Below are 17,005 nucleotides of genomic sequence, written 5' to 3'. Positions count from 1 at the left end.
AGAGATAGAACTTGGGATGTTAACACAGTATTAATTACACAATAGTTTTGTATTAGTTTTTGTAGGGAGATAAGTTTTTTCCTGTTTTGTCATGGAGGCTTTTTTACAAGGAATGGATTTTTTTGTGCTTTTTCATTTTTACAAATAGCAGCCGCCTGGGAAGAAATTTTTCTGTCGTGACATTTTCCTGATTTTTACAGCCCTCCTAGAGGTGTGTCAATGGATTATGAATTCATGGGGTTTTATTTTAAGGATGAGTTGTTTGAAGGCAAAGGTTCTCTTCATTTGTTTTTGTGATCATCATTGGAAACAGAAGTTTTCTTCTCTCCCTGGGGGCAAAGGGCATTTTATTGTTTTTATTTGTTTTTCTGTTCAAACTTTTATGGGATAACAGTTACTTTAACATGTGTTTGGTTTCTTTAATGGATGCTTTTGTTTAGATTTACAGTTTTAATATATTTTTATACTTTTTTCATTAATTAAAGGAGTTATTTTGTATATCATTGTTTATTTCTATGGCTTTACTATAAGAATATTTTTGTTTCAATTACCATTTTTTCATTACTTTTCTATCTAATGTTTGACTTCTTTTTTTTACTGACTTTGATGTTTTTATGTTGTTTTTTTTGTGTGTTATTACTATGTTCTTTTCTGTCCCTGGAGAGATGAACAAGGTTTGTAGGTCTCATCCGTGTATTGAAAGGGTTAATATCTTGCCCAGGCTCATAATCTTCCTAGTGTTCCAAATAAATAGGTACTGTGAGGGATACATATCACAGGTGAGCACCCACTGCACAATCTGCTTTGGATTAAATCCCATCTCCGTCTTCATCAGCTCACAGTCACTGTGACACTATTCCTGCATGGAAGAAACAGGCTGGGATGGCCCTTTCTGCTTTTAATCTTTTTATTGGCAAATGAAATATTCTATTTGAAAACCTTCAAACCCTGGAGTTTCTTTGTATTTTCACCTTAAAATGCTGCCAGCCGAGGTTCCCAAGTGTGTGGTACGTGTTTGTGTGCACAGAGCAAAGGTGTCAGCCTGTGTGCGTGGCCCGGGTGTCTGTCAATGCCCATTGAAGCAGACGGCTGGAAGGGGGCTCTGCCCGCCCTGCGCTGCTCCGGGGCTGGGGCTGGGCTGGCAGAGGCTGCAGAGCGCTCTGAGAGGCACAGCCTCAGCCCCGGCCGGCATCTTGTGCATGGTGGCACAGCCTCAGCCCCGGCCGGCATCTTGTGCATGGTGGCACAGCCTCAGCCCCGGCCGGCATCTTGTGCACGGTGGCACAGCCTCAGCCCCGGCCGCCATCTTGTGCACGGTGGCACAGCCTCAGCCCCGGCCGCCATCTTGTGCACGGTGGCACAGCCTCAGCCCCGGCCGCCATCTTGTGCACGGTGGCAGCTCTGAGGGCTGTGCGAGGGACGCTCTTCCCCAGCGCTGTTGCACGTCCTTTCCTTTCCCAGGATGGCATTTGGAAATGTTTCTTCGGCCCTATCAATACACAACTCACTGTCTTACTCACTTTATGCCTGGAAGGTTCTAAGAAGACAGTGAAAAGCATAGTGTGATTATGATGCACAAATAGCAGTCAAGAAAACAGTACTCCATAGTGTAGGGCCTGCAGAGCAGGGATTCGTTTATTCAACACCAGGAGTGAGGGGGAAGCTCCACCACAAACTCACTTGTCCATTCTTTGCACAGGACAAGCTTTTAAACTTTTTAAACTTAATGGGCACATTCTACTTTCCTAAGCTTCATATTTTCTAATTCCATGATTGTGGAAGCCCTTGCAGCAGGGCTCTACATGAGGTAGTTGTCAGCCTCCTGGTGGTTGTTTTTGATGAAGGCTCAGGAGCTACCTGAATTCAAAAGGCCTTTTTGTTACACTCCAACACTTCCCTTTTCTGGGAATTCAACACAAACTTATGGTCAGTAAGTTCTGCAAGTTCTCTTGCTGTGTGAGGCCACATTGTGTCTTTCATTCAGCAATTCATGAAGAAAACACCAATTGCCTACTGAGACCCTTCTGCTCCCTCCCAAATCACTACTCAAGAACAAGCCTCAGGCACATGCCCATAGTCCCTGTCTGCCAGCAGCTTCGAGCTGCATTGCACAGTGCTTGCTGTGCCCCAGAGAGCGCCAAGCAGGCTGGCCTGGTGCCCCTGAATATTTCTGCAAAACCCTCTGCATTTCACACCTTTGCTGTGGCTCAGTGCAGAGCTCCAGGATTGCAGGCGCTTGGTCCCAGAGCTGTGTGAGGCACTGGCTCATGCAGATGTGCCCTGACTTGCTGTCAGTGCCTCACGCTGGCCTCGGTTCCCCTGGCAGAAATGCCGTGCCTGAAGGACACTGCCCTGTGCTGGAGCCTGCGGAGCAGCCCGGCTCCCTCCCCCTGTGCCCAGAGTGCTGCACACACTGCTGACCATTGCCAGGAGTTCCAGGGCAGGCGGCACAAGAGCAGCAATGGTCAGGCAGGGCAGCAGCCCTGGGCTGCTCTTTGCCTTTCTCTCGTCCTGTGCAGACTCCAGACAGCCCATGGCACCAGTGTGTGCTGTGCCCAGCACGGCGCCGCTTCCCCTCAGGAGCAGCCAGCTGCCAGCTTGGCTCTGAGAGCGGAGGATTTGCCTGGGGCCAGCAAGAGGCAGCCAGGGCCAGGCTGCTGCCTCTTGCAGCTCCAAGGGCCTCCTTCCAGCCTGCCTCTGCCGAGGCTCAGGCTTCTCTGGGCTCTGTCAGGGCTCTGCTGGGGCTCCAGCCTGGCCAAGGCTGGGCCCGCTCTCACCTCACAGGCGCTGACAGCTCTGCACCACAGGAGACCTTGCACAGCACCCTCACTGCTCTTTCTGCTTTCTCTCTTCAGCCAGACTCTCCTCCAGCCAAGGAGATTTCTCTTAGGGATACAAATCCAAGTGGCAGGAACCCAAATACTCTCGAGTCACATCTGCACAGCCTGCATCTGCACAGGATGTTTGCGTTGCACCGCTCCTCCTTTGGTTTTTCCTGCAAATGCCATTGCTGTTTCTGCCTCAAATAGAAATGGCACAGCTGGGCAAAACTTGGCCAGTTGGCCATATTCCAAAGGCAGTGTGGTCTGGAGAGGATGAATGAAGAGGAGCCTTCCCCCCTTACAAACTGTACCAAAGAAGCCATCAATGTCACTTTCCACCTCTAAGAAAAAACTGACAATTCAGGAGGAAATGTTGAGCTTTCTCACAGGGTCAGAAGGAGAGAAATGTTCCAAAGGAGTTGAGATTTTAGAAATTTTATTTAAAATCCTACTCTACAATCCTACACTACAAACCTACCCTACCATCCTGCACTACAATCCTACTCTATAATCCTATTCTACAATCCTACTCTGTAGTCCTACTCTATAATCCTACTCTAAGTTGGCCATGGAGAAGACAGTTTATAAATTGATTGTTGCATTCCTGCCTCCTCCTTCCACTTCTTCACTGCAAGGATGAGAGGTGCCAGGCTGGACCCAGGCATGGCCGATGTTATAAATTGATGCTGCAGAAAGGAAAAGAAAACAACAAGAAAGCATGATTTTCCAATCTAAGAGCTTTAAAGGCAGGGGAATACTTTTTAAATGAAATGGGGATTGAGTCAGAGTAGGTCAGGAGCATGGGGCAAGAGTGGCACAGGTTGCCCCAAGAGCTGGTAGGTGGCCCATCCCTGGAAATATCTGAGGTGTGAGTATCCTGATCTCTTGAAAGATGTCCCTGCTCATTGCAGGACACAGTCTAAATGACCTTTCCATGTCCCTGTGTGTTAGTTTGAGATGAATTGACATTTAGAGAAAGAAGTAAGAAACCCCGCACGGAAGTGATTTCTTTGAGAGAAGCTGCTGGGAGCTTCCTCTGTGCCTGAGACAGGCCAATGGCTGGCTAGTTCTGAGAACTGACAACATTTTGCACCATTTAGAAATGAGATGTGCCTCTGTGATGATGCACATTTTGAAAACCACCAGCCCGGGCACTGGCCCTCTTTGCTTCCGGAGCCCGAAGGTAACGGAGCTCTGGTGAGGCCGGCCCTGCTCGCCCACGGCCTGTGCTCCTGGGGGAGGCCGGGCCAGAGCCCAGCGGCTCCCGGGCGGGGGATGGAGGCTGCAGGACCCCGGCCCCAGGCTGGGCCAGGCCATGGCTGCTGACATCTTGCCCACACTAAACCCTCTCCCCGGCGTGCAGCGACGGCTCCAGGCCGAGCCTCCCCTCCCAGCGGCTCCCGGGCAGAGAGAGGGGCCCAGCACAGCCTGAAATCCAACACCGTGACTGCCATGACCTGGGTGAGATTGAACCCTTTCACTGCACAGATGACACCTTTCTTATTCTTGTGGGCCTGATAATAAAATCAATTTTGCCCTTCTCCTAATCCAGAGCTCCCAGCAAGAAATGAGTAAGTGCCCTGGTGATTTTAGCCAGCGCTAAAACCCAGCACTCCCTGCCAGCCCAGCCCAGTCTAGGATTGCTCCCCACTGTCAGCTGAACAGCACCAAGGTTGGAAGTGAGGAGGATGGGGGCTCATCTGATGCCTTGGATTTCAGTGGAGGAGGAGCCCATCCCTGGGACACTGTTTCACCTGCAGCCCTTTTGGCATTTTACCTGCAGCAGCTCCTTGGCAGACCAGCGCTGCGCCTCGCCTTTCTGCAGGCAGCAGCTCAGGAAGTCACGCAGCAAAGGCGAGAATTGCTCGGGCTGCCGCAGCTGTGGGCTCCCTTCTGTGGCTATGTGGAATTTAGCCTGGAGAAAAAGGAAACACAAGGCTCCACCTGCTTCTTTCCCATCTGGAACTGCTCTCCCAGAGCCCATTGTTCCAGCTCCACTCTGCAGTGGCAGTTTTTGCCCTGGCAGAGAGGCAGACATGACTTTCCTGTAGCATTTGGATGATGACTTTCCTGTATCATGAAAAAACCCAAGCCCCAAAGCCACAGCTTTGCCAACATCCAGCAGATCTTGCCTTGGCAGCTGATTTCATTGCCTGATCTAGTTAGTGGCAACTACATCAGCAAATACGTGTTTCCTTCTTGGAGGATTCCCAGCAGCTTGGCAGCCTTTTTGGAAGAGGGATTTTGCTATTCTAACTAACTGTACTATTCCAAGGATTCTTATAAGAAAAGAATCTCTGCAGTGCTTGTTGGTCCCTTAAGCACAGCTGCCATAAAACAAAACTCATCAGGCTTTTTGTCCTGTTCTTGAAAATGATGGTAATTGGAAGAAAAGAAAGGAAATGCAGCAGGTGTTCCTCAGGGAAGGAAACAAACCTTTGGAATCTCATTTTCAACACAGACACATTAAGATGCCTCCACAAATGTATTGGGTTGAAAATGCCTGTTTGGGTACACAGGAGCCACCTTCAGCTCTGTCTCTCAGCACTCTGAAAGTTTCAGGTTCCTTTATGTGGCAAAAGGAAAATATTCATGGTGAAATCAGAAGTGTCATCCCTGTGGTAAGCCTGTGCTGGTTGGATTCTCAAGTCAATGCATTAACGCTGTGCCCATCCCAGAAAGTGCCAGGAAACAAACAGGAGGTTTTGGCAGGCTCTCCCCGTCACCAGGCTCCAGCTTGGTGATATGGAGAAAGTGGCTTGGGTTAGGAAAGAAGGTGGTCACTGAGTGTCTCAGCAGCACTGCACAAGAAGCAGAAGAGACTCTGGCTTTACAGCCTCATCTCCAGGTTTCAGGCAAGTTTCCCTGTGAGAAGAATGGGGCTGCACCTCTTCTCTCAAAAGCACTGTTTTTGAAACTTGGTTTGCTTTGAGTTTCTTTGCTTCGTTTCTGGAAAGATAACACCAGCTCTGAGATGCTTGTTTCCTATTCTTGGGGCCATCTACACAGCCAAAAGAGCTGGAATGACTTCTAAGGCAAAGCAAAATGCTGCCTGAGAATGGAGATGGTTTGGGCGAGGTAAGGCTTGAGTTCCCCCAGTGCTGCAACCAAAGCTCCAGCAGATGCTGATGTGCTGCAGGGCCATTTGTAGAAGGGGCCTTGGTGGAAGTACTTCCAGCAGATGGCCATGGGATTTTGTGCAGTGAGCAGAGAACACGGGACAGGTGAGAAAGACAGCGGGATCAGAGAGTATTTGCTCCTTACCGATCGAGCAGTGAAACTGTCATAAGGAGTTTTTTGTTCGGCCATTTCAATTGCCACAATTCCAAAAGACCACACGTCCACTTTGGGGCCATATGGTTGACGCTTCACCACTTCAGGTGCCATCCACCAAGGAGTCCCGGTCACCGAGCACCGCTGATTTTGCTCAGGGGTGAGCTGAGCAGAAAGGCCAAAATCAGCTGAGGAGAAAGCAAAATACTCTTTTAATTTTAATACTGTCAATTAGGAAACCAAGGCAAAGAATTCTCCAGTGGAAGTTTGAGAATGTGCAGTTGAATTTCCTGGACAACACTCCCTGCTCTGTTTCCTTGGGGCTCTAGCCAAGGAAATATGAATTGGCTATTTCAAACATCCCCCCATTTCTTACACTTCCTCCAGCACTGCCTTTTGTTCCCCTGAAGGTTTAGATTGCAGCTCCCTCCCTCTGGAAGGAACACACACAGACACACACAGAGCAATAGCACTCTTGGCTGCTTGTGGTTCCTTGTCATAGCTGTGTGCACCCTGCAACTGTGCCTTCAGCCCACAGCAGGGGGGACCCCTGCACTGCCAGCAGCAGCATTTTTGGGGAGCTGGCAGTCACTGAAAGCAGCCCCACACCCCCCATTCCTGGAAGGGTGAAGCTGAGCAAGAATACACTGACCCAGCTTGACAGAGCCGTCGGTTCTGAGAAGGATGTTGTTGCTCTTGACATCTCGATGGATCACGTGGTTGGAGTGAAGAAAATCCAGTCCTTGCAGGCACTGAGAGACAAAAGAGAACCAGGGGGGCAAAAAGTAGTGCTGTGAGTTCATCGCACAAGAAAGGAAACAGCTGTGGAAGGTTCCCTTTGCAGGGGAATGGGGAGGAATGGCAGAACACAGCGCCATTGAGAGCAAGAGCCTGCTGCTCCCACAGTAGCAGAGCAGCACCTTTCTCAGTGGAGAACTGCAAATGCCAATGCAAGAGACAGAGCTAGAATACAAGAGCAGGGGATAAGAGTACAGGAAGTGAGTCCAGTGAGTGTAGGGGCACTGGCAGACAGTTCCCTTGAGATGCTCTTGCTTGCCCATAGCCTAGCAGCAGCACAGAAACCAAGCCTGGCCCATGAAATCCCTCCCGTTCTGAGCCCCTGTTTCCCAGACAATGCAGCTCAAGGCCTTGGAAGCACAGATGGGATCCCTGACCTCCCGACTGACAGCTGCAATCTCTCCTTCAGACATTTGAATCTCGTCGATGAGATCTCTCAGAGTGCCTCCGTCCATGTACTCCATCACCAGCCAGAGTTCCTCATGCACAAGGTAACTGAAAAAAGGCAACAAGGCCATGCAGGTGAACATGCACGGCTAGGTTGGTTTTTTGCTTGAGTCTTGTTTCTGGGTCCCTTGGAGACAAGGGCAGAAGTAAAGGCATAGACATTGCCTCTAGGCTGTGCAGTGTTTGCAGTCTGTGCTGTCTCAAGGAGAAAGGCAGTTTAGGAAGAGCCCAGATAAAAAACCTGTCACGCATGGCATTTCTGGAAATAAGCACCTAGTCTTCCTGGCATGCACAGCAATGGAAAAGAGGGGCAACAATGCAAGGGCAATCCTCTCTTGGATGATTCATCAGCATTTAAGAAACTTGAAAAACTCAAGCCCAAAGAACTGTGGAGGCAATGAACTTACAAGGTATTGAATTCTTAAGATAGGGCTGATGCAGGTTTTTGAACAATGTTCAGTCTGCATTTGCCAGGGTGGATTCATGCAGACAAAATGCAGTCTCTTCCCATCCATTGGAGATAAGTAGAGAAATAATCATTAACAGCTCTATTTCCTGCCACTGACCAAAGTGGGTTTTTAAGCTCTCATGCTTGTAGTATGTAAACAAACATTCAAGGGATAGGACCGTGACCACTCACCTGGCTAAGTAATTCACGATCCTGGGACTCCTATTACTCTCCATGATCCTGATTTCATTCATGGTTAGTATCTTCCTACTCACTCCTTGCACATTTATTTTCTTTATGGCCACCTCAAATGACATTGAAAAGGAGTAATTTGAGAAAATTGGTAGCATGAGACCACAACACACATGGAGCAAGTGATTGTGGAATGGCACAGCCAAGCTGTGCCAAAGTGCCTTGTGATTAGACCTCATCACTGGAGTAATTAGGAAGTGACATTGCAACAGCCCATTTCTCTGCTCCCTTGGGGGCCAGTTACAGGACATGTGGCCACTGGCGATTTGCCTTGTCCACAAAGCCTGTTCCAAGTGCAATTTGCAGGCTGGCTCCAGTCTGTGCTTCTTGTGCCTTTTCAGCACAGCTCTACTCAAAGCTCCAGCCACAGCTGTCAGCAGTGGGGAAAGGCCTGGAGAGCAGCAGAGGCTGCAGGGGCTGTTGCCATTTACCTCTCCTCCTGTTGCAATGTCAAGTGCTCTGGAAACCTCTCCAAAACCCCTAGAAACAAAACAGCAGCAAAGAAAGGAGAAGCCATTTAGATCTTGCAGTGGAAGCCAGTCCAGACAGGAGAGCTCAGCTGTAAATGCCTAAAAGCTGCAGGTTGCAGGAGGGGTGTGCCAGAAGGCAGATGATGCATTTTCCCCTCAAGTGCCTGGGCACTGGGCCTGTTCCTGAAGCCTTGGGCTTTACTGCCTCAGCTCCAAAAGGCAGCTTATTCCTTCATCTCGGCTATCAGCTTCTAAACTGTGCAATTCTAATCCTGAGCACGGAGTATTTCCTTTAGCAAACTCTTGGAGAGAAATGTTCCTGAGAACTGTTATCTGACAGCTCTCATTGGGGGTAGGTTGTGCTTTCAGGCAAGCAAGATTCTTCTCCTTTCATTAGTGTGGCCAGATGATTTGGAGACATCCAAAAATGCGAAGGAAATGAATCCTGAGCTGTCCCACACTTGAGAGACAAGCAGATTTCCCAGGTTCTGTTCCTTGCTGCAGGCAAGACCTTGGCAGCATGGAGATGTCTTTGACAATGCCTTCTGAGCACACTTGACAAATTCTGGCCAGTACTGAGAGATGGGGCAGACTAAGCCCGCTGTCTAAACATGTGGACAACTTGTCTGACTTCCCACTTGATGGATATTCCCCCAGGGAAACACCTGGCCCATGGCTGTGTAGAAGTGACTGTGGTTGGACTCACCCGCTGCCAAGACTTTCCAGTTCGATGTATTTTGTGACGGGATTTTCGTTGTTCACCATTCTCCCTGAGGGAAACAAAATGCACGATGCTGACTTTCAGGCAGAGATCCCAACTTGCAGGAGATGCCAAAGGCAGCCCCGCTGTCTGGGGCTCTGAACCCTCTGTGGTCAGCTGGGCAGCAAGCACAGCAGCAACAAGACAGGCAGTTGTGCAGTACAAATGGGCAGCAGAGAGACTGATTTTGTCCAGTCCTTGGAAGGAAATGAAGCGCAGAGAGCACAGCAGGGCACAGCACAAGGCTGGCAAAGGCCAAGCATGAGCACTGACAAGCAATGGCAAGAAGACACAGCCAGCCTGAGCCCCTGACAAGCTGTGGCCCCCGTTCAGGACACACCAGCATTGCCTTGGAGATCAGACACAGCCAGGTGCAGATCAAGGCCCTTTTGTGTGCCAGCAGGTGAAGGTAGACACCAAATCAGCTGGGATCTTTTCTCAGCCCCACCAGGTCTTTTCTGAGAGCACAGCATTGGCAGCTGTCATGGGCAAGAAGCAGATTAAATGGGTTGTGCTGCAGAATCACAGAGGGCTTGATGTGTTTTCCCAGAGACTGATCTGAGCAGGGCTTGGGCCAATAGGTAGGATTCTAAGAGTCATGGGAATGGCTGGGAATCAGGGATGAAAAAGTGCCATGGATCTGAGGAATACACAGCACAGGGGCTGCAGGCTCGCTCCTGAGAAATGCCTGCAGTGCTGTTTTATCTGATCACACCACATGGATGTGTCTCTTGGACACGTCTTTATAAGAATAAAACTAGGATATTAATTACAGATTGTTATACAAGTATCTGTTTCTTCAGTGTGGGCCCAATGAAAACATCTCTTGCTCTCTGTTTCTGCTGTCACCTGATGTTCTTTCAAAGGAGTCCTCACTGACAAAAATACAGCATTCTCATAAAAACCTTGTAGATGTAGTAGAGGCAATAAAAACAGTCCTAAAAATGACAGCAGTAAGACACATGGGGCAGAACAGCTCTTTCAGGATGGAGAAAAAACAAACTCTACCAAAAAACACCAAATCTGAAACCAAAAAGGATAAAAACTGAAAACTAAAAACGGAACCACAACAAAAAGACAAAACCACAAAACCAATCAATATCTCTGAAGTCTTTTGGTTCTGACGACTGGTGGGAAGTCTGGAGTCTAAGGAGAATTTAGGAATCAAATATTCTGTTCAGTTTGGCCACTAGCACACAGAACTTGCATAGATCATTTGCTGGGCCACAGCCTTCTGCTGATCCAAGAACATTTCCTGCTTCTGCCTTTAGTGGCAAGGGAATGCCAGGCAAAGCCGAGCCAGTCCAAGCTGCCCTCAGAGGCAGCAGGAGCAGCCAGAGCGCTCTCTCGCTGCCTCAGAGCACAGCAGTTCCTGTGGGGAGTCCTAAATGTCTCTGGGACACCAAAGTGAGGAGGATCATTTGCTACAGCTCTGCTGGCACGTGCACACAATACACTGTCCCTCAGACAAGAAATACACCAGACGTACTCAGTTGCTCCACGAAGTCTCCCTGGCTCTCCTGGAGCTGAGCAGCAGATGTGTCACTGCTGGACATGGACAAACTGCCCTGGCTCCACTGCTCAGCTTCGGCAACAAAGGCTCCTTTAGATGCTGCTGCTGCTGCTGCTGCTGCAGCAGATTGAATGGAAGAGCCTGTGTAGATCTGCGAGAAGAAAGGAGTTTGTGTCAGGAAGCTGGCTGGCAGAGATTACCCCGAGTTCCCTTTTCAAATGCAAGCCCTTAGGAAGTTGCTGTTAGCCACATGCAAAGCTCATCAACTGGATTTTTTGGATGCCCACTTCTGGAACTAAATGGTCAAAACCCAAGGTTGGTTTTAATGAAGTTGATGGCCAGTTTCATATTCCATTTTCCTGGATTTTCTGAAGGATGACTGCAACAACGACCATTGCACTTCCTCCCACGGATCCCTTTCCCCCTCCAAGGGCTGCAGACACATTTGCAGCTCCTTGTTCTAATGTTGGAGCTCCTCCCCCTCAGTCCTCTTTTCCTGCACCATCTTCAGAAGGTGCTCAGCCTGCAGCACTTGTGCTTGGGACAGTACCTGTGCCTCCCGCCGACCTTGGGGCTCTTCATCAGCAGGCATTTGCTGGAAGCCTTCGCAGGCTGCCAGGTGAGATATCAACACATCCACCTCAAGTCAAAGAGAACAAAGCAGTCAGAGACCACAGCTTGTCCCTGTGTGCCAAGGCTCATTGACTGTGAGCAAAGGGAAAGAGCAGGACAGCAGCAGATTCACCAAGGGATACAGACAGCTTGCAGCTTGTATTCCAAATCTGTCTGGGGGACTGTGTTCACTTGCAAAAAGCCCTGAAGAAACAAGGAGAGCAGGAGCAGGCCAGCAGGAATCCCTTGAGATGAGTGCTGGCAAAAGGGGCAAATGACTGGTGCCACTGTCCAGTGCAGCAGCTGAGATTGAGCACAGCAGGAAATGTCCTTCCAAGCAGCTGGGATAGACACTACAGCAGGATGGCACTGAGAGGCATCAGCCCAGCCCCCTGCTGCTCTGCAGAGGAAAGGCAAGAAGGGCAGAAAGCACCAGACTGCAGTGACTGCTGTGCCTATTGCTCTTTCACTCACTCGATTTTCTAGAGCCTCTTGCTGCTGAGCGAGGAGATGGAATTTCTCTTCGATTATTCTTCTTTCTTCCTCCAGCCTCTCCTCCCTTGCCCTGATCCTAGCCTCAGTTTCCTGCAGCTCTGCCAGAAGCTCCTCATTAGAGGCCTGTGAAGAATGACAGAGAGGAATTTCCATGAGTGGAGTGTCGGCCACACTTTCACTCACCTGGTTCTGTTGATTTCCTCTCTGCCAGGGGAGATTCATCTCCTCTTTGATGCTTCTGTCTTCCTCAGGCCTCCTCTTCACTGCCATGATGGCCCTCGGAGCTTCGGGCAGCTCTGCTTGGGGCTCTGCCTCGATGTTCTGTACACACAAATGGAGAGCAAGTGCCTGGGAGCTGCCTTCAGGCTCAGCTTCTTCCTCAGTTTCAGCCTCAAAATCACACTCATTCAGTCACTTCTTTCTGCTTCCCTACCCACCTCTGCTTCCACTGTAACCTCCTGTCCCGCTGCTGATCTCTGCAGAGGCTCTTTGCTTTCAGGGCCTCTGGCACTCGTGGCCTGCTCAGTCCCAAGAGCTGCGTTTTATGCCCCTCTTCCTGCCCTTCACTCTGTCCCCTGCTGGGTCAGGCTTACCTGGCCATTCTCCAGTGGCTCTTCCACCTGCTGCCCCAGCTGCTCTTCCTGCTCTTGGGCTGGGAACAGCTCTCCCTCAGGCTGGCACGGCCGTCCTGATAAAACAATCTGCTCCTGCTCTTTCTCTGGATGGACCTGCAGAGAAAGCAAGAGAAGATGGGCTTCAGCTTCTCATCCAACATTTGTGGGCCAAGACTCAAAGACTGATGGGCTCCCACGTTCCCAAAGCTCAGTGCTGCTGCTCTCCTGCCTTGTTCTCTGCCCATGGGGAAGCACAGATTCCAAAGTGACCCTGGCAGTGCAATCAGGGCCCATCTGGCACTGAATCTCCAACAGACTCTTGGGCAGCTGACAGGAAATGTGGGGCATTTCTCAAGGGCCTCCCTCCCCTTCTGCTGTGTCCTGCTTGTCTCTCCCTAGTGACCGACAGCCAGCCCTGTCCCACAGCTCCATCCTGGCTCTGCAGGGGCTTCCTGGGTGAGCTCACCCCTTGGGAGAGACACTGCTGGAGTTCATGTTCTTTTCAGGCCTGCCCTGCCACTCCTGCCCCTCTGACATCTACACTCTTGTTAGAAATCCTGCTCATTCAGGAGACAAGGATGTGTGCAATTTGATCCTCTGCTGCAGGTCAGAGAGCCTCTATGGCCACCTCAGGATATGGAAGAGGACCAAGGTGTTTCTCCTCCCTCTTTTGTCAGCTGAGAATTCTGAGTGGCACTGACAGAGATCCTCAAAAGGCCCCACCAACAAATTAATTGACACACCCCTAGGGATGCCAGTGAAGGAAGCCATGGGTCATGTAATGCATGTATGACCAAAGTCACCAAAAACCACCTAAACCATGGAATTCTCCCACCTCACTAGGACAGGCAGAAATGTATAGGTTAAACAGGGAGTGTCAGGACAGAAGAGGCAGGAGGAGGAAAACAGCTCTGAGGAGAAAAAACAACCATCTCTAAAGGGGTTCTTAGCAACACAAGACAGCACTCAAGGACTTGCAGCTTTGCCCCCACACTAGGCTCCAATGCAGTTTCCAAAGCTGCAGACTTCACCACAAAACGTATCAAGAGAAACTTGCCACTTGTGGATTTTGCCTCAGAAGAAGGGTTCAGAACTACGCAGTTTGTTTCTTTGGCCACACAGGACAAGAATGGCCGGCCACAGCTTCATGGACAACACAATCATCTCCTTGCAGCTTATCAAAAGCCAAAAGACAGGTGGCCTAAAAGACTCCGCAGAAGTGAAGAATTACTCCAGAAAACTGCAGAACACTTCTCCAGGTCATCCAGAGGTTTCCAAAAAGGGACAGCAAACAAAGCAAGCCCTGTGAGCCCCAGAAATGCCGTGTGAGCCCTTGGCCATGGCTTGGCAGAAGCCAAGAGACAGAGCTTCCCTGAGCCAAGCAGCCAGCTGCTCACCCGCAGGCAGCAGCGCTTTGGGGCCTCAGCACGACGGCTCAAAGCCCAATTTCCAGCTGCCACGGGATGGGGGAATGGCTGGGTGCTGGCAGGACTCCAGCACTCAGCATCCTCAGCCAGCAACAGCAAGTGCTGGCTGCTCAGAAACTTGCAGCTCTGCCTTGCACTAAAGACAGCAGCACCCAGCACTGGCACTTACTGTCTGGGCATGGTCAGGCTGGGCTGTGACCACAGCTGGAGGCTCGTGCTCCTTTTGCTCATTTTGCTCCTCTTTGGCCTCTTCTCCAGGAGCAGAGGGAGCCACAGCAGAGTCTGCTCTTGCTTCTGGGCTCTGTGGACAGATGGTGGAGTTAGGGACAGGCAGCTCCCTATCATTTAGAACCTTATTTCTATTCAGCTCTATTTCTACAACCAGCTCTACCAAGCACAAATCATCAGCTTTGATAGCAATGGGATTCTAAGTCTCTCCAAGTAAATTAAAATGGGTTAATTCAGCCAGGCTGCACATAGCTCTGAATTAGAGAGTTCACCCTGGCTACTATCAGCAATCAACGTTCTCTCTGCAAATCTGAGCTTTGAGTTCTTTTAAAGCTCTGCAATGGAAAATTAGGAAATAGCCAACAATGCCTTTGCTATTGCTGTTGTAAACATGGAAATGGATCTTCTTTCAGCCCACCCAGCTGGCCCTCTGCACTCTACTGCCACAGGCCAAGCTCACAGTTCCCTGCACAGTTCTGAAACACCAGGAGCATCAAATGTTCCTTTCTGACTCACCTCAGGATCGGCACCTCTGAACACACGGCTCAGATGACCTGCAGTGGGCAAGGAAAATGAACCAAATTCTTTGAGAAAACTGGAGAGAACCGTGGCCTATTTAGAGCAGCATCTGAGAAGATCTCCCAGTCTGCATTTTCAAAGGTGTCCTGCTTGACTGGTGTGGTTTAAAGCAGCAACTAAAAAATCACTAGAAAACTTACTTATTTCTTGCTGTGAGATATGGATTAGAACAAGAGCAAAACAAGCTTAAAACTTAAATGGAATAAAGAAAGTTTATTTACAAAAACTACAAGAATAAGAAACCAGAATGAAACTTCCAGAACAACCCTTTTCTCCCCCACTACCCAACCATTCCCTTGTTTACATGACAACATGGAGACAAAAAACTTTGGATCTTTGGTGTTTACAACAGTCCCAATTCCTGCTGGAGTCTTTTCATCAGTCTTTGTAGAGAAACAAAAGTCTTCTTCTGCTATCTATGGAGTTTTTCACATGAAAACTATTTTTCTTCATAGCTTTCTATTTCTCTGATGCCAGCTGCCCTGAAATCTGCCATCAGTTGTCTCCTCCCATTTGCCATCACTCTGAGGTGTGTTATGGGTCATGAGTCTAGGGATGTCATTTTTATGAATGAGTTATTCAAAGGCAAAAGTTCTCTATCTGTTTTTGTGAGGCCTCCTGGAAACAGAAGTTTTCTCTTTTTACTTCTTAAAAGCCACAAATCTTCAACTCTTACTTCTCCCCCTCTGTTCCAGCATCTCACAGTGTCACAACTACTTCATCATTTGCTCAAAATCCACACTTGGAAACACTCCATTCCTCCCAATATACTCTGTCATGAATTAAAGGAGTTTTTTTCAGAACATTACTGTCCATCTCCAGCTTTAACAGAAAAATATTTCAGCTTATTAAAGCATCTCCTTATTTCTCTTCCCCCTCTCAATTTAATTTGTTTCTTCACTCTCTTTGATGGGTTGATGGTTGATCACTCCCTCTCTCTCTCTCTCTGGGACAAAAGGATTAATCTGCAAGTCTCATGCAGGTAGTAAAAGAGTTAAAATCTTGCTAAAGCTGCAGATGTTGATGGTGTCAGGTTTCAGTTCAGTGGCAGAAACTGCAAACCAAGTCAGGCTGGCCGGCTCCGCTTCTCCCCCCACCCCGCCCTCTGCAGCCTTGTCCGGCCTGGAGGGGGGGAGGAGGCCGAGACAGAGCCCTGTGACCTCGTCAGAAGCCAGAAACCAAAAAGAGCAAGAAATTCCTGGCCTCACATCTTCAGGTGGTGTTCACAGGTTGATCTCACTTCTCAATAGTTAAAACCGCTGCCAATTCTCACCCATGGCCAGGAATTAGTCAGGAGAAAAAACTCCCATCAGCCTCCAGCAGTTTCAACTTCCCGAGCTCTCAGAGCTATCTTAAAAGTAAAGTCACCCCAAGAGATTGAGCCAGCAAAGTGAGGAAATGCCAGACTCTGCTGCCACAGGCTCTCCCGTGGAGGGAACAGAAGCCCTGCAAATGCTGCCCGCAGCCCCCTGGCTACAGACACCCCGTGTTTTGCTGAAGGTGTTGACAGGAGCTTTACCAAACCAGGGGCATCCTCATGGTCTTTGTGTTTCAATAGCAACCCGGTCACTAAGAAAGAGCAGGGAGACCTACAAAAGCCAGCTCAGGTTCCAGCCAGGGAAAACCTCTACTTACGTGCCAGGTTGGTGAGGTAATAGCCGGCATAGCCAATGCCATAAATGGCGCAAACGGCAACAGCGAGCTGCTCCATCACTGTAGCACTGCTGTGCCAGTTTGCACACTCTGCTCCACAACAAAAACAAACAGGGCTCCTGTCAGTGTGCAGCTGCCCACTGACAAACGCCTCAAGCAGGAGGATGCTCCTGCACTGAGCAAGCCCAAGAGCTGCTCTGACCCTGAGGCCTTCCGTGCACCAAGGCAACCTTGGGATGTCACCACGACAAGGTGGCATCCATGCCCTGACATCACAAAGCCAATGCTCTGCGCTGCTCTGGGAATTGATGCAGAGCAACCCAACCTTCCCTACAGCAAACACAAAATTGCCTGGGAGCTTCTCCTCTGTCACAAAGTGTCACAAATCCTTTGCTGGGCTGTGGGAAATGGAAAGACAGAAACTTCCACAGATACTGAAGGGTTTGATTGACAGCCTTGGAAGGAGCTTGGGTTCATGCAATGCTAAAGGTTCACAGACGTTTAGTTGAGAATTCATAAGCTTATGTTCCTATAGCTGCAAGTAAGAATATGCCATAAGTAAATAAAAAACTGCAATGAGTGAGATGGTGGAGAGATTTCAACTGTAATTGTGT

General features: G+C 49.3%; 1 protein-coding gene across 1 annotated transcript; it reads right to left on the bottom strand.

Moving 5' to 3' along the window:
* Nucleotides 1-3,241: 3,241 nt before the first annotated feature.
* Nucleotides 3,242-16,766, bottom strand: LOC147645449 (uncharacterized). Its single transcript, XM_086874610.1, has 15 exons — nt 16,374-16,766; nt 14,676-14,713; nt 14,101-14,232; nt 12,484-12,618; nt 11,870-12,211; nt 11,334-11,423; nt 10,760-10,934; nt 9,217-9,280; nt 8,472-8,520; nt 7,981-8,093; nt 7,271-7,388; nt 6,748-6,847; nt 6,087-6,283; nt 4,600-4,737; nt 3,242-3,508 (listed from the first exon to the last, which is right to left on the bottom strand). The coding sequence occupies exons 1-15, from the start codon at nt 16,648-16,650 to the stop codon at nt 3,380-3,382; spliced, it is 2,097 nt and encodes a 698-aa protein (XP_086730736.1). The 5' UTR covers nt 16,651-16,766; the 3' UTR covers nt 3,242-3,379.
* Between the last annotated feature and the right edge of the window lie 239 nt (nt 16,767-17,005).

This window comes from Cyanistes caeruleus, unplaced genomic scaffold, assembly GCF_971803275.1.
Source record: "Cyanistes caeruleus unplaced genomic scaffold, bCyaCae1.hap1.1 HAP1_SCAFFOLD_303, whole genome shotgun sequence".
NCBI classification, from domain to species: domain Eukaryota; kingdom Metazoa; phylum Chordata; class Aves; order Passeriformes; family Paridae; genus Cyanistes; species Cyanistes caeruleus.
This window is presented reverse-complemented; position numbering and strand designations above follow the sequence as displayed.

What these genes read in the sequence shown, in the direction of transcription:
- LOC147645449 (XM_086874610.1), bottom strand. Translation starts at nt 16,650, where the DNA reads ATGCCACCTTGTCGTGGTGACATCCCAAGGTTGCCTTGGTGCACGGAA. An exon ending in TTACCTCACCAACCTGGCAC is followed by an intron (nt 14,714 to 16,373) that starts GTAAGTAGAGGT and finishes TGCCCACTGCAG; the next exon opens with GTCATCTGAGCCGTGTGTTC. An exon ending in CTGGAAAGTCTTGGCAGCGG is followed by an intron (nt 8,521 to 9,216) that starts GTGAGTCCAACC and finishes TTTTGTTTCTAG; the next exon opens with GGGTTTTGGAGAGGTTTCCA.